General features: G+C 53.6%; 1 protein-coding gene across 10 annotated transcripts in view; it reads left to right on the top strand.

Annotated features, from left to right (window-relative positions):
* Positions 1–14,231, top strand: part of CTBP2 (C-terminal binding protein 2) — a 171,675-nt gene that overhangs the window by 140,658 nt on the left and 16,786 nt on the right. The window contains exon 1 of one of the 10 annotated variants that reach the window (XM_032281957.1): positions 11,197–13,790. The exons of the other annotated variants lie outside the window; for them this stretch is intronic. Coding sequence (XP_032137848.1) covers positions 13,658–13,790 — 133 coding nt within the window. The 5' untranslated portion in view covers positions 11,197–13,657. Of the gene's footprint in view, positions 1–11,196; positions 13,791–14,231 lie in introns of those variants that run through there. 10 annotated transcript variants of the gene reach the window in all.

Genomic DNA, 14,231 nt, shown 5'->3' with positions numbered 1-14,231 from the left:
CCGCCTCATGTCTACAGGGGCGTTCTGTGTTCCTAGTTTAGACAGCAGTTCCTCGTGGAGTAGGGAAGTCTTGGCCAGCAGAGCCTCTGCTTTCCAGGAAGCAACTCGTGGGGATGTACCTTCGGTTTCTAGGTAACAGTTTCGTGTGTCCATGCTTTCCCCACCCCATCCACCCCAGACCCCACCGAGTGCTCTGAGAACCACATTGCACCCAGAGTTCTGTGCGTGACCAAGCTCAGGGCCTCCTAAACCCCTCCATGGATTATTGCTCCTCTGAAATCTTTAAAAGCTGGTGATCTTGTTGGTCAAGGTACAGTTTATGTTTTCCTGGAAGGTTTGCAGACCCAGGGGCATAAGTACCTGAGCAGATTCCACAGATATGGCAGGCAGCCCCATGTTCATCTGGCCGTAAAAAGAACCAACAGGCCCCTACGCTGTTTTATTTTAACTCTACTTTCTAATGTGGCCTTTGGTCTTGAGTGTCCAATGTCCCATCCTGGGGCTCCACAAGTCACATTTCAGCTGTCAACCTCAGTGCTTGAGTTGAGGGTCTTCCTGAGTCGTGGGACCCAGGCTTTTTGATGTCATGCACATAATTTGCAAATATTTCTCCTCTGTTCTGTGGTTATTTTTTCAGTTTCTTGATAGTGGCCTTGAAACATGAAAGTTTTAATTTTAAAGTCTTATGTATTTACTTTGCTTCTGCCTTTGGTGTCACATCTAAGGAACCATTGCTTAATCCAAGGTCATGAAGAGATACTCTTATGTTTTCCTCTAAGAATGTTACAGTTTTAGCTCTGACATTGAGGTCTTGATCTGATTTGAGTAAAATTCTGCGTATGGTGTGAGGTAGGGGTCACATTCAGCCAGTTGTCCCATTGTTTGTTTGGTGCTTTCTGGAAGCTGAGCTGTGGAGAACTGGGCTGGGTAGAGCAAAAGTAGAGCCTTACATCAGACTTCTTACATTTGGAAACTAACATTGTAAGGAAGAGAGACTTTTTTTTTAAGTGAGAAAGCCAACATAAATTAACAGGAAAGCTTTTCAGGTGTTTGACACAAATTTATTTACCCCCAAGAGCATACAAAGCAAGAATTCTAAAGCTTTTCATAGATTCCTTGCTCATATGTGGGAGAGGTTTTTTTGGGTAAGTTTGTGAAAGAGAAATAATACTTGTAATCCATAACTAATTAGCCCACGTTAGTGATGTAGAAACGAGTGTAATTAAACATGCTGTTGTCGGGTGTGTTTTCCCCCCTCTGAGGCTGGCTTCAACAAAGGGCTTTCTGGTTGTTTTTTACATAAAAGATAAGAAACTAGCCTCCGTTCCCTTTTTTTGCCCCCTCCAGTGGGAGGGAGGAACTGCTGAAGGAACAAGAAGGTACACTGTAGTTAAACTTAGCCCAACAGCAGCTTTCAGCATGTGAATAAAACTACTTTTGCCAAATTGTTAGGAGAGCAAAAAATCCAACCTAGAAACACCCGTCCCCACTGAGAGGGTGGGCGGCCTGGCCCCAGGACATGTTCTCCTGAGAGCTGTGGATAACTCACCCAGGAGGCTTTGCAAATGTCATGGGACATGGGGTAGCTGTGTGACTGCGTGAGGGAGAAGCCTGCAGCTGAGTTAGTGCCCTGGGCGTGCTCCACCGAAAGGGGCAAGAGTAGGCGCCCTGATTCCTGGTTTCCAAACCCAGGTATGTGGGGTGCCAGTGGGGCCGGCAGGGAGTGTGTCCTGTGATACCAGCTAGATACGAACACGGTGCCTCCGCAGGGCTGGTGGGGTGCACCTGCCCCAGGTGGCCCGTGCAATGTGCCTCTTTCCCCTCTGCCAGGGCCAGGGTAGGTGAAACCAGCCTTCAGAGAATCTAGGGCCCTGACCGAGTTCAATAAACAGTAGTAATTGTTACTATTGTGGAGCATTCTTTTTGTTTGTTTGTTTGTTTGTTTTTGTTGTTGTTGTTTTTTGAGACAGAGTCTTGCCCTGTTACCCAGGGAGGAGTGCAGTGCACCAATCTCGGCTCACTGCAACCTCAGCTTCCCGAGTAGCTGAGACCACAGGTGCCCACGACCACACCTGGCTAATTTTTGTAGAGACGGGGTTTCACCGTGTTGGCCAGGCTGATCTCAACTCCCGACCCCAGGTGATCCGCCCACCTTGGGCTCCCAAAGTGCTGGGATTACAGGCGTGACCCACCGTGTCCGGCCTATTGTGGAGCATGTGACAAGGATGATCCCCCATCTGAAATCGCAGGAAAGCTCTGGGCACTTTTCCTCTGACAGGCTCAGAGAGGTTCATCCCCTGCCCTGAGTCTCACAGCAAAGGGTGACCCAAGCTGTAATGATCCCCAGGCAAGGTGCTTTAGCACAGCAAGGGAAAGTCAACAAATGTAGACTTGTCCAAGCTGGAAGCCAGTGTCCCTGTCAGCAACTGGAAACAGGACAATGTGGCTGCTCTCTGGAGCCGGAGTCGTGATGGGCTCTGAGGCTCACTTCCCATGAGAACACTGGGGTGATGGTGTCCACCCCATCTGCCCCCCAGTGCTCAGAGAACCGCATCACACCAGAGCTGTGTGCATGGCAAGCTCAGGGCTCCCAGCTGGCTCTGTGAGCACCTGGTGGAGCTTGCCTGGCTTCAGCTGCTGCCCTCAGGACCACACCTGCATCCGAGCTGCTGTGACTGCAGGGCCAAACCCCTTCCCCTGGATCATGCTGCCTGCTGGGAGAGTTCAGGGAATTAATTTTCCCAGTGAAGAGCGCACAGCATTCTTCTGTGTGATTAAATGGAATGTAAACTGCTCTTTGGTCCTAAGAGGATTTAAGCTAGCTGTTGGGAATGGCTGTAACACACACAGAAGGGCGAAAGTTTAATAAATGGCAAAGTCAATGTAGGAAAAGGTGAGGGAGAGTGGTAAGGCCAGAACACAGCGTTCCCTGCAGTTCTGTACACAAGGAAAGGTCGGAATTCTGCCTTGAGCTTCCTAGCAACCAAAGAAAGAGGGAAACTGATCCCATGGAAGAATCACAGTGTGTATAAGATGGGGCTGATGAACCCGCTGCTCAGAAGCAGAGGTGAGTTTCTCCTCCCTTCAGAGGCGGTACCAGCACTGATTCGCAGTTTGCTTTCTGGCATTACCTCCCTGCTCTTCAACCTGCACCCTCTTCTGCTGCCCATCGACAGCCTCCTGCCTGTCACCTTCTAATTTCACCAGGGCCTCATCGTAGTTGAAGCTGTTAAGCTCTTCCTGCACTTTGGCTGGGTGTAGCCAGCTGTTCTTCAGAGCTGACTTCACCCAGGTGCCTGCCTCCTCCTCTGGCCCAGCCTCATTAAGGGATTGCATGAAGGGATTTTTCGTGGTAGAAGGAAGCTCTGCCTGTGGAGCTGAGTGTTGGCACCAACTGCCCAGTGCAGGCCGTCCATTCCTCTCCATGCACAGTGCTTACCCTCCATGCACAGTGCTTACCCTCCATGCACAGTGCTTACCCTCCATGCACAGTGCTTACAGCTGGCCTCAACACATTTCCCCACTGGGGATTTCCTACTAGCTGCTTTTTATATGAAGGAATAAATATGCCTTTGTGATGGGTTCTAGTATTTTCCTGTAAACAGGGCTTGGAGCCTGGGATGCTGTGGAAGTTATTAGATTTTAAGAAAAGTTAGAGAAGAAAGAAGAATGGAGGCGGCGTCCAGCCAGCTGTTGTGCTGAGAATGTTCACTTCCTCGCTGAGCTGGGCCTGGGCACTGCGCTCCTGGCCCCTGGCCAGCCAGACGGCAGCCCTTGCGGATCGCTTTCCTCTTGGGTTTTAGGACTGCTAGGAAAATAGAGCGTGCCGCAAGCATAAAGCTTCTCCCTCTCCCATCTCGGCCGTGGCTGTCATAGCTAAGGAGGTGGGTGTTTGTGGACATTTGGCTTTTGTGGACATTGGGCCTGGGAAATACGGTGAGCAAATTAAAACCGGCTCTGCCAGGCCACTCAGGGTCCTTTTGGGGGAGGACACGTTCATTTCTCTGGGGCGCTAGCGGAATCCATCTGATTCCAAGGGACAAGCCAGTGGACGGGGCGGCCACCCAGAGGGCTCCTGGTGCCGGCACTCACGGGCAGCCCTGTCCTCAGGCAGTGACTCGGTGGTGGCCCCAGTGGAACTTGGCAGTGGCGCTCGGCTCGCTGCAAGATCGTGGAACATCCAGGGCGTTTGCCCTCCTGGTTGCTGCTTTGCTTCCTGTGCCTTGGCAAGAAAGTGCCTCTAGGCACTGGCAAGAGTGGGTGCGGCCTCATGGCCTTCCTTGGCCTGTTTGGGGACCCGCCTCAGGGTCCCAGGCCTCAGTCTCACTGCGCCCTGACCATCTACCTACCCCGTCACCCCAGGTGGTGCTGGAGCCCTTTCCTGAGGCGCGGGGACCCGGGTACCCAGCACACAGTAGGTGCTCTCAAACTTCCACGTGGTGAGAAGTCAGGCTGGGCCATCCTGTGCCATCTGTGGGTTGCCTGTAGCTGCTTTAGATTCCTGCAAAATCCCACCCAGCCCCGCATGTGCCACGCTGGACACCCTGCCAGCCCAGCACCCAGCCTCGAGTGCAGCACCTGGCCTCCCTGGCAGATTCCTCTGGCAACCATTCGTTCTTTTCTCCTCTCTATTTTCTCTTATTTTTCTCAAACATCCCCTTCTGTTGTTGCCAGGGGCACATTTTTAGAACCTGAGAGCTGTTCACCCACAACTCCACCAGCGGTACCCACGCAGCGGGCGGGCAAGGGGCCTTCTTAGAGTGCTTTGGGGAGCACTGGGGCCAGCCCATCCCTCCTCAGCCTCAGGCCAGAGGGAGTCCCCTAGGGTTTGGGCTACGTGGACATCCTGGTCACCCTCCCCACTGAAAGACTGGATGCAGCCCCAGCGGGTGAGAGGAGGATGACCAGGCCACGCCGCGCCGGGGACTGCACCTCAAACACTCCATTTCGGAGATGAGACGTCACGTTTTCTGCGTGTGGCCCTTGGGGTTGCGGCTGATTTTTGCATTGATAAGAAAACCAGCAAATGATTCTTGCATCTGGGCCATGGCTCTTCTGGGGGCAATGTGGGACTCGAGGAGAAGCTCATGACCTTGCTTGGGCAGGGATGACTAGTTTCTCCTGTGTGTCGGTCACTTGCTGGCAAGCAGGGTTCCCACCTCGCTGGCTGATTGTCCAGCCTCATGAATTGGGTGCCTGGGAAGTGAGTCTCCAGACAGTCACAGGGCAAGTGACCGCGGAGGTTCCCCGGGTCTGCTGTGAAATTCCTTCGGGCTCCGCTCACTCAAACCTTCCGCCGAGGGGCATGCAGCACGTTTTTTTTTCTTCTGCCCGAGGAAGGGACATATGGTAGCTGGTAAACACCCTACACACCGCAGAGTATCTTCTAGGAAAACTGCCTCGTATGGGGAGCCTGGGTTGACAAACGCTCACTTTTCTTGGTTTTTATTCTCTTGAGGATGAGATCTGATGATTCACCCCTCTCTCCGATTGCTACCGTAAAGGACAGAAGGGTGCCGCTGCCAGCCCAGGTGGCTGCCAGTGGCTCAACTGGAGAGCCTGGATGCTGAGCAGCCGTGGTCACTGGTCTTGTCCACCACGGCTCAGAAGTGGGTGAAACTCAGCCCCCCAAGCTCATTCTTCCCGAGGCTTAGGGGAAGTGCTTCCTTCCAAGCCAGTGCCCTCTGGAGGCCTGGTGTTTCCGTCACTGTCTTGGCAAGCCCTGCCTGGCCAGTGGCTCACGGGGTCAGGCACCTGAGGCACAGAGCACTTGGGCCACTCGTCAGGGAGGCCACCAGGAAGTTGCTTCCTGTAAGGAAAGTCAACCTTGTGTGCATTGAATCTTGGATTAACCCTCTTAGAGGCCAGTGTTACAGGCCAGGTTGACTGATACAGTTTCTGGATCAGGTGTTGTTTTTGTTTTTTCAATTAATTTTTTAGAGCCGAGACTCACTCTGTCACCCAGGCTGGAGTGCAGTGATACACTCATAGCTCTCTGCACCTTGAACTCCTGGGCTCAAGTGACCCTCCTGCCTCAGCCTCCCAATTAGCTGGGACTACAGGCATGTGGCACCATGCCCAGTATATTTTGTAGAGATAGGATTCTGCTGTTGTGCAGGTTAGGACAGGGTTTCTTAACAGCAGGACCGTGGATGCCTGCTGGGTCCGTAGGACAATGTGAGGAGGACCACTTGTCCCTGCGTCCGACTTGGGGAGCGGGGCCAGCACACACGGTCGCTATCCTGTGACGTCTCAGACCTGCTCGGATCTGCCCCTCTGGTCTCCGTGGTTCTGATGGCAGATACCATCATGATGATGCCTCCTTCAGGCTGTGCGATACAGAGACCCCGGGTGAGGGGGAGCAACGCCTGTCTCACGTGAGAGGCCCCGAGCCTTGGTTTTTGATTTTGTGTGCTTGGCTGATAGATGGAACAATCACATTCCTGCAGGAAAAGAGAGAGAACTACCAGGTGTACCTGTCTGTTTCCGAGGGCCAGGCCCGACGACGTCTGTCTGTCCAGTGTCCAGAGCTTGTTGAGTTGAACCGGTCCAACAGGTGGTTGGCACTGCGGTGGGCCCTGGGGTTGCATGCTTGGTCTCTGGTGTCAGACAGCCCTGAGTTTGAGTCCTACTCCGCCATTCACTCACTCTGTGACCCCGGACAAGTTCACCGTCCATCGGTCTCCATTACCTTGCTAGTGAATTGGCAGTGCCTGTGGCATAGGGTTGTCTGGAGGGTGCACGGGAAGTGACCGTGACTATCCTTCTAAATGGGACAGGCTCTGTTCCATGGCCATGATGCCCAGCATATGATGTAAAGGGCTGTTGGACTGTTTACTGTCCCTTCCTTACCCGAAACTGGACTCCTGTGTGTTTGGGTTCTTGGGTGCATAGGTGATTTTATTGCTGCAATAAAGTATTGAAGACCTCCTTAGGAAAGGAGGCTGATGGCAGTGGTATCAGGCAGGAGATTCACGGTTTTACAGCTTCAGCATTTTGAGTCTCGGGTATTTCCCCAACTTCCAGGCATATCCTGGGAAAGTCTGGTCTGTGTCTAATCATTGGCACAGAATACACCCTGCCTGCATGGGGTATGTGAAGTGGGGGTGTCCCAGGCGGCCCCTTGGCTGCAGACAGCGGGTTTTCATTCTAGGTGAGGCTGAGCAGAGGTGGGTATTCTTGGTGGTCTTTCTAGCATGCTCCAGCCCATCTCACAAGTCAGAGCTTGAGCCGTTGAATTCAGACTCATAGTTCAGAACTGTGGGCTGGAACCAGGTGTTGGCAGCTGCCACCCTCAGGACAGAAGGCCCATCGCTGACCTCACAGCCGTCGTGTTAGTCATGGCATTCTTTGCTGCTGGCCGGTAGCTTGGAGAGGCGAGGTGGGCACTTGCCGTGAGTTAGATGGAGCAGCTAGCCCTGGCTTCGACGAGTGAGTTCACCAGGGTGGACAGATAGTCACCTTTCGGTCCTTGGCGGGTTTGTGCTTCTTAAAATTTTGTGTTTGGCAATGCCCTGAGGCTTATCTGTTCCATAGAGGCTTGGAGGAGCCAGCCACACGAATAGGGCATCAGAGGCTGGCAGGCGGGACAGCTGGAATCCAAGGGCGGGTCTGACCTTGGCATGCCGGCAGTAAGAGAACACGTAGTCCTGGAAGATTCCACCAGAGCTGTTCATTGGAAAGGGGACTCAGAAGATATGGGCTCCCGGCCTGAGTGATGGATGAGAGTGTCCCCACCTTGTGGATAAGATCCTGACCGCCTGTCCCTGCAGGGACCATCCCTGTGTTAGGAAGCAGGAGGGTGCGTCGCAGAGCCTCACGCAGTGGGAAGCTGTGATCCTCCTTGCTCCTCGGGCTTGGCTGTTGCTCCGGCTTCTATCTCCGCATCCTGTCTTCCCTCCTGGAGCCCGAGGACCACCCGTGTGAGGCTGTGCCGCTGGGGAAATGCCTCACACAGTGTGTCTCACCAAAAATAGAAGCAGAGCCTTGCGTCCTTGGCCGCCTTGCAGTGGGAATTCCTTCTAAGGCGCCGTGTTTGGTGATGTCCCTTCATGGATCTTGCAGGCCCAGTGAGCTGGCAGCGTCTGCGCTCACACAGGCTGGGTGGGGTTGTTGAACCTGCTCCGGGTGGATGGCACCTGCTTCCTCGGGGCAAAAATTCAGTCCAGAACATGAGCCATTCCCAGGGACGGGTGAAGGCAACAAAGCCCGAACACTCAAAACCAGGGTCAGCGAACAGGACAGTGCTTGGGCTTCCCAAAAGCCACCAGTGTCAGTATACGAGAGTCTGAAAGGACACTTGGAAGCACCTGAAGTCACTCTTGGTTTTGTTTTTATTTTAACTCTGTTATAAAATGGGGAAAATCCTTGTCACTTTCCTGCGTTCAGGCCCCCTGTGCCCCTCTGTTCAGCATGGCACAGGCACTGCAGGGTGCGGGCTGCACAGTTTCCCCGGGGGCGCTGAGGATCCTGTGGAAGTGACTGCACATGCTTCCTTCTAGGGTTGCAGACATGCTTCGTATTTCTTGGTTTTTCTGAATCTCATGGTGTGGTTCTAGACATCTTTCCAGCCCTGGAAGATGCCACACATGCTCTTGGTTATTAACGTGATCACCACCCAGCAAACTTTTGGGGGCCTGGGAATGTGGCCCCGTGTCTGGGGAGCACCGGACTGCACCTGGCTGGCTGGATAAAGATGGGGGTACCTGGAGCCTCCTGCCCTGCCAGCTCTGTGTCCAGCTGCCACCTGAACCACAAGGGAGATTACCTGGGAGCCTCTCACTTGTCAAGTCGTGACTCACTCAGATACATGTTTTATTTAAGAAGCAAATCTATTTATCAGGGAGCTCCTTTGGCCGTGTCTTCACCACACCTCCCGCTGACTTTGCAGAGAATGCCAAACTCAGAAGCCAAGTAGTAGCTTAAAGCTAGGTTCCCCACAAGGTGCATCTCGCCTGCTGGGGAGCCCACTTGGTGTGGGGCACCCCAAATAGCACAGTCTCTGGGTGCTTAGAAGCCCTGGTGAGGCTGCTGCTCCGGCTTCTATCCCCGCATCTATGGTAGATTTCCCAACGCTCCATTTTTTTTCCTCCTTACAGAAAGGGGCTGGTGGGGGCTTGAGGGATAATCCGCATGAACCCTTTACCATAAATCCTTTTAAATTGTTCACAAGTAAGAGCCTAACTTTGGAAGACCAAGGTCCTGGCGTTCTTAGTGTGAGGAGCGGGCTGGCTGAATACGCGGCAGGTTGCGAGCATTTTCCTACCTGGTTGTACTTCACTGGAGAAAACACGGGTAATCCCTGTAGCTGCTGAGGATGTGCACACAGACGGCACAGCCGTCGCCACTTTCTAAGTTTAGAAGGTACTTCACTCCTCTACTTCCCCGGCACTCTTACACCACAGTGCCCTCTCACTCTGTCCTCACACTGTCTTCCAGTGCGTGGTTCAGGCCAGCCCTTAGCCAAGGTTGAGTTAAATCATTTTCAGCTGGGCCAGGTCTTCACCAGCTTGGTGTATGCGATGCCACTCTGGGGCTGAGGTCCTAGCTTCAGGAAGAATGTGGGGATCGATTAGTGATGTCCGCCATGAATGCAGACAGAGAGAGAAGGGTTGTGCATTTACATTGCATGGTGGGAAGACGTGTGTGCACCTGAGCCAGGGAATCTGTTAGGTGTGTCAGGTGACACTTAAAACCTGAGGAATCGAGTTGTCCATTCTCGGGGAGCACATACCTGTGCATTACTGGGGCTGTAAAACGAAATCGCAGCCTCTGGGAAGCTGGACAAGGAAGTGGACACAGCATCGGGAAAGCTTCCCAGACACAACATAGAGAGAAAGCCCATTTGCCAAATGAAAAAACAGATAACATTAGAAGCAAAGCTGAGATTTCCAATAGCAGTTGCAATTTTTTAGCCTTAAAATAGTGCCACTCTTAGCAACACAGATTTTTTTTCCAAATCATGCCATGAAGCTGCTCCCAGAGCCACCCGCTCATCGGCACCCTACCCCCGTGGTCCTTGTCATGAAAGGCAGAGGGGAGCTGCCTGTTGCCCACAGTCCTCTCTGCAGCTGCTGTGGGGGTGGGCACCTCACCGGGTGCTGGGGGCACGAGAAGGGGAGTCACCGTGGCTTGCCCACTTTCCGGATCAGCCAACTGCAGAACATTTGTTGTTGTTTAGATCCCCCGTCTGATGGTTTAGAACAGCTTTTGTAACATGGTTAAACATGTTTACAAAGCAAGGGAGGCATCTCTTACCTTGACAGCATGAGGCTTCCACAGAGCGCCTTCCCCACTCAGAGCTCCACAGCCCTGTGTGCTGTGCTGGCCTGTAGACCCATCGAGGCAGCTGTAGAGGCACTTGTGTATGTCCCAGCATCTGTATCTGGTCCCCACCTTGGCCTCGTCACAAGTTTCAGTTTTACATTGTAGAAACCCAAGCCTCTGAAATACACTCTCAGCAGACCTTAGTTCTGATTCCGTGTCTGGCTTTCTAGAAATCGGGTCATGCTGGATGACAGACAGCAGCCACTTAACAGGGGAGCAGGCTGCATTTAAGGGGACGCTTTTCTGAGGGTGGTGGGGAGAAAGACCGGACCTCATGGTAGGATGGGTGGGATGTAAGTGGGGATTCCTGGAGGCAGTCGGGGCCTCAGGCTCGGCTCCAATGGGGCCCTCCTCCCTCTCCCGCCTGGCCTCTGGAGTTCGTGCGGTTTAATCTCCTCTTTCCACCTCGATCACTGTGCATGAGCTGGGTCCTCCTGCCTCCCAGGCCACCTGCAGGGCTTAGGGCTGATGAAGCCTTTAATCGCTTAGCTCAGAGGCGCTTGCTAAGCGTGCAGGACCTCTGAGTGAGGCCTTCTGTCGGGATCTTTGGAAGGCCTGCCAGGACCTCCTGTCTGTGGAAGGATCCAAGTACTTCTTCCTTCTTTTGAGACAGAGTCTCGCTCTGTCACCCAGGCTGGAGTGCAGTGGCGCGATCAATCTCTGCTCACTGCAACCTCCACCTCCCGGGTTCAAGCAATGCTCCTCTGCCTCAGCCTCCTGAGTAGCTGGGACTGCAGGCATGTACCACCACACCTGGCTCATTTCTTATATTTTTAGTAGAGATAGGGTTTCACCATGTTAGCCATGATGGTCTCGATCTCCTGACCTTGTGATCTGCCCGCCTCGGCCTTCCAAAGTGCTGGGATTACAGGTGTGAGCCACTGCGTGCGGTCCTGGATCCAGGTGCTATTTACAGTATCTATCATGGCAGCTGGTGACGGCACCCGGCAAATTCCAGCAACTGCCATCATTCCACAGAGGCTCCCTCCTGCAGGGCCGCTGCTGTGACTCTGAGTAGCGATTCTTCACGGATACAACTGCTCTGGCCGTCCTTCCTGCCCTAGTGGCCCCTAAGACTGCGACCTTGCAGGGACTTCATGGGGCAGCCCCTGCAGGAACAGGGGTGACGCAGGCACTGGAGGAGCTGCCACCCTGGGCTCCCAGCCAGGCCGGCACTGGTGTCCTGAGACTGCTGTGATGTCAGGAAACTTTCGTAAAATCTGGAGGCCAGAGCCAGTCTTTGCCTCCCATGTCAGAAATGATCGTGCAGCTGCTTTGCTTTAGGGTAAAAGCCTGAAATCCTGACAGCAACAAAATCTTTCCCCTGGGGCAGTGTGTCTTGAGCTGCAAACAACGGAAACCAATTTGGATCATTTTTTAAAAATGGAAAGTTATATTGGAAGGATGTCAGCTTAGCTCACACAGTGTCTAGGAAGACTGGAAGGTGGGTCTGAGAAACACTGCAGGCAGCTTTCTGTGGCAAGATCGATCCAGTTTCTTCTTGGTGACTGCTCAGGGGAGAACATCCCTTTTGCCTTGCATGGTGCTGAGCCAGGTCAACTCCAGGCCTGTCCGCCTGTATCCACCAAGAAAGAGCAGCTCCCCACAATGAAATGTGTTCTCCAGCATCAAGGCTAGCTGTCCAGAAAGCTTCCGGCATCCTCCCTGAGACCTACCTGCCTTAGGATCTGTGGGATCTATGGACTTTGCTTTTCCCTGGTGACTGGTTACTGTTCACAAAACTCCAACAGCTGGGCCTGGTGTTGTCTTTGTTTTCCACTGAGCATCTCTAATTTCACAATTATTTATTGCAGCTGCAGTTGTAAGCAACACCAGGCCCGGGGATGGGCATCGGCACTGACCTCGAGCTGGTGCAGAATGCATCCTGGACAGAGGGGCAGGGGCATCCTGGTGCAGGCGCAAGCCTGAAACCAGATAGTAATTGCTACCAGGGGAGTCAGCAGGGCTTCATGCCCTTCACAGTTAATGTGGGCAGGCTGTCATCAGTAAGGCACTGATGTCTTCATGATGTGTCCAGTTGCAGATCGAATTATCCTGAAATGGACAAGGCAGGTTTACTGGGGGGAGATGTTAGAAAGGAAAAATAGTGCACAGAAGGCGCCAGGGCCCTGTGACCCTGTGCTCACACCTCATGTTTCCTCACACCTCGTGGTTGCACACCGTGGTATGGGGCACCCTGAGCTCCGACTTCTGGGCTGTGAGCTAGGAAGAACAGTAGCTTTGCAGGACTCCTGTCAACCCTATGGTTTGTGAGCATGGAAAAGGCCTTTAGCTATATATGCAACGGGAAGCCATGGTTTTTTATCATAAGCCCCAGTTTTTAGGAAGCCCTCATTACATATTGGGCCTCGGGCTTTCTCCTTCCAAATTCCTAATTCTCCCACCCTGCTGGGCCTGGGAGCCCCGTTTCCTTGAAAGGGTCATATTCCATCCTAATGTATATGAATCTTAATCTAAGTGTCAGTTACATCCTAATACTTTAAAAACTTGCTCAGATTTTCAGAAGCCTGAAAGAGGTGTCAGGTTCTGTGTGAGGTAAGATGGGGGACCTTGCACTTCATCTCCCTGTACGAGATCTTCCAGGAACCTCTGCCCCACACTCCAGCATGACGGTAGGGGCAGTGGCTGCTAGACAAGGGGCTTGAATTTAAGTCCAGACTCCCTGGTGTGTGGGTGGACAGTTTCCTTCTGGGACTGAAGGAGCACGTGGAAGATGGTCCTTTCCTTTCTAGAAGCAAACCTCAGCCCTGCCCCAGCTAAGCTGTCATGCTCAGTGCCAGTGTTCTCATGTGGCGTCTGTATCCCTGCCTCTCATGCAGGACACCCGAGAGTCGTGCCCGGCATCTTTTCCTGGCACAAGAACCCACTTCCTTCTCTTTTCCTGCCTTCCGTGGAGGACCTGCTGCCAGGATTCCAGCCTCAGTCCTCAGACAGGTCTCTAGGGCCAGTCTCAGCCACGTTCTGCGTGCCTGGCCGTCAGGGAGGGTAAAGGGTGGGTTTCACCAATGAGAATGGCAGCCCGTGTCGGGGAGGGAGACGATCGCTAGGCAACCTGGAGTTTGTTACCCTGGTAACAGATCCAGGCACTGATGCTGTGGATGGACATCTTGTGACGATGGCCTCTCAGGCTCCCCAGACGTCAGCGGCGCTGGATTCCCACCTTGTGCCTGGCGTCCTTTTCCTGCATGGCTACTTTAATTAACCACTTGGATTTCTTATAATCGGGCACCCTGTCCGATAACCATCCTGCCAGCACCCCTGAAAGTGAAGTTGAGGTGTTCCTCACCCTGTGGGCACGACAGCCTGGGGGATGAGGCCAGGACTGCCAGGCCTCACAGGAGTGTGCCCTCAGACCTCAAGCAGGGGGCCGGAAGAGTCTACTGAAAAAGGAATCTTTCGGAATTTGGCAGTTGCACCATTCTTAGCAGAAAAGAGGAACCAAGGTGGGAGCCGTGCGCGTCGGTTTCCTCATCGGATGACGGGGTTGGCGGTGCCGTCGTGGACCTCGAGGATGAGCTGAGGAGGTGTCCAGCTTTCTGCTGCACACTTCGTGTCCACCCATAGGGGTCGTGGGCTGGCAAGGGTACAGGGGTGTGACCCCCGTCCCTGCCTTGTTTCCCCTGCTCTGCCGTTTTCCTGGTGCAGGAGACTGCTGCGTTGCAGGTTCATGCAGACACCTAGTACTGGGGACCTGGGTCTGGGGGTGGCAGCCGGAGTGGCCGGGTGCACAGGCACCCTGAGTGTCTGAGCATCGGGTGCAGCTGCTGCTCGGGGAGGATTCCTCCCAGCCGGGGGTGGCAGGAGAACTGCACACAGCTCGGAGTCCATGCAGGGCTGGTGGTGGTCCTGGCTCCCGCAGCCCATTCTTCTGAGGCTGGGGCAGA

This window comes from Sapajus apella, unplaced genomic scaffold (assembly GCF_009761245.1).
Source record: "Sapajus apella isolate SASKATOON/1434 unplaced genomic scaffold, GSC_monkey_1.0 scaffold13, whole genome shotgun sequence".
NCBI classification, from domain to species: Eukaryota; Metazoa; Chordata; class Mammalia; order Primates; family Cebidae; genus Sapajus; species Sapajus apella.
The sequence above is the reverse complement of the archived record's forward strand: the minus strand, read 5'-3'. Positions and strand labels throughout refer to the sequence as shown.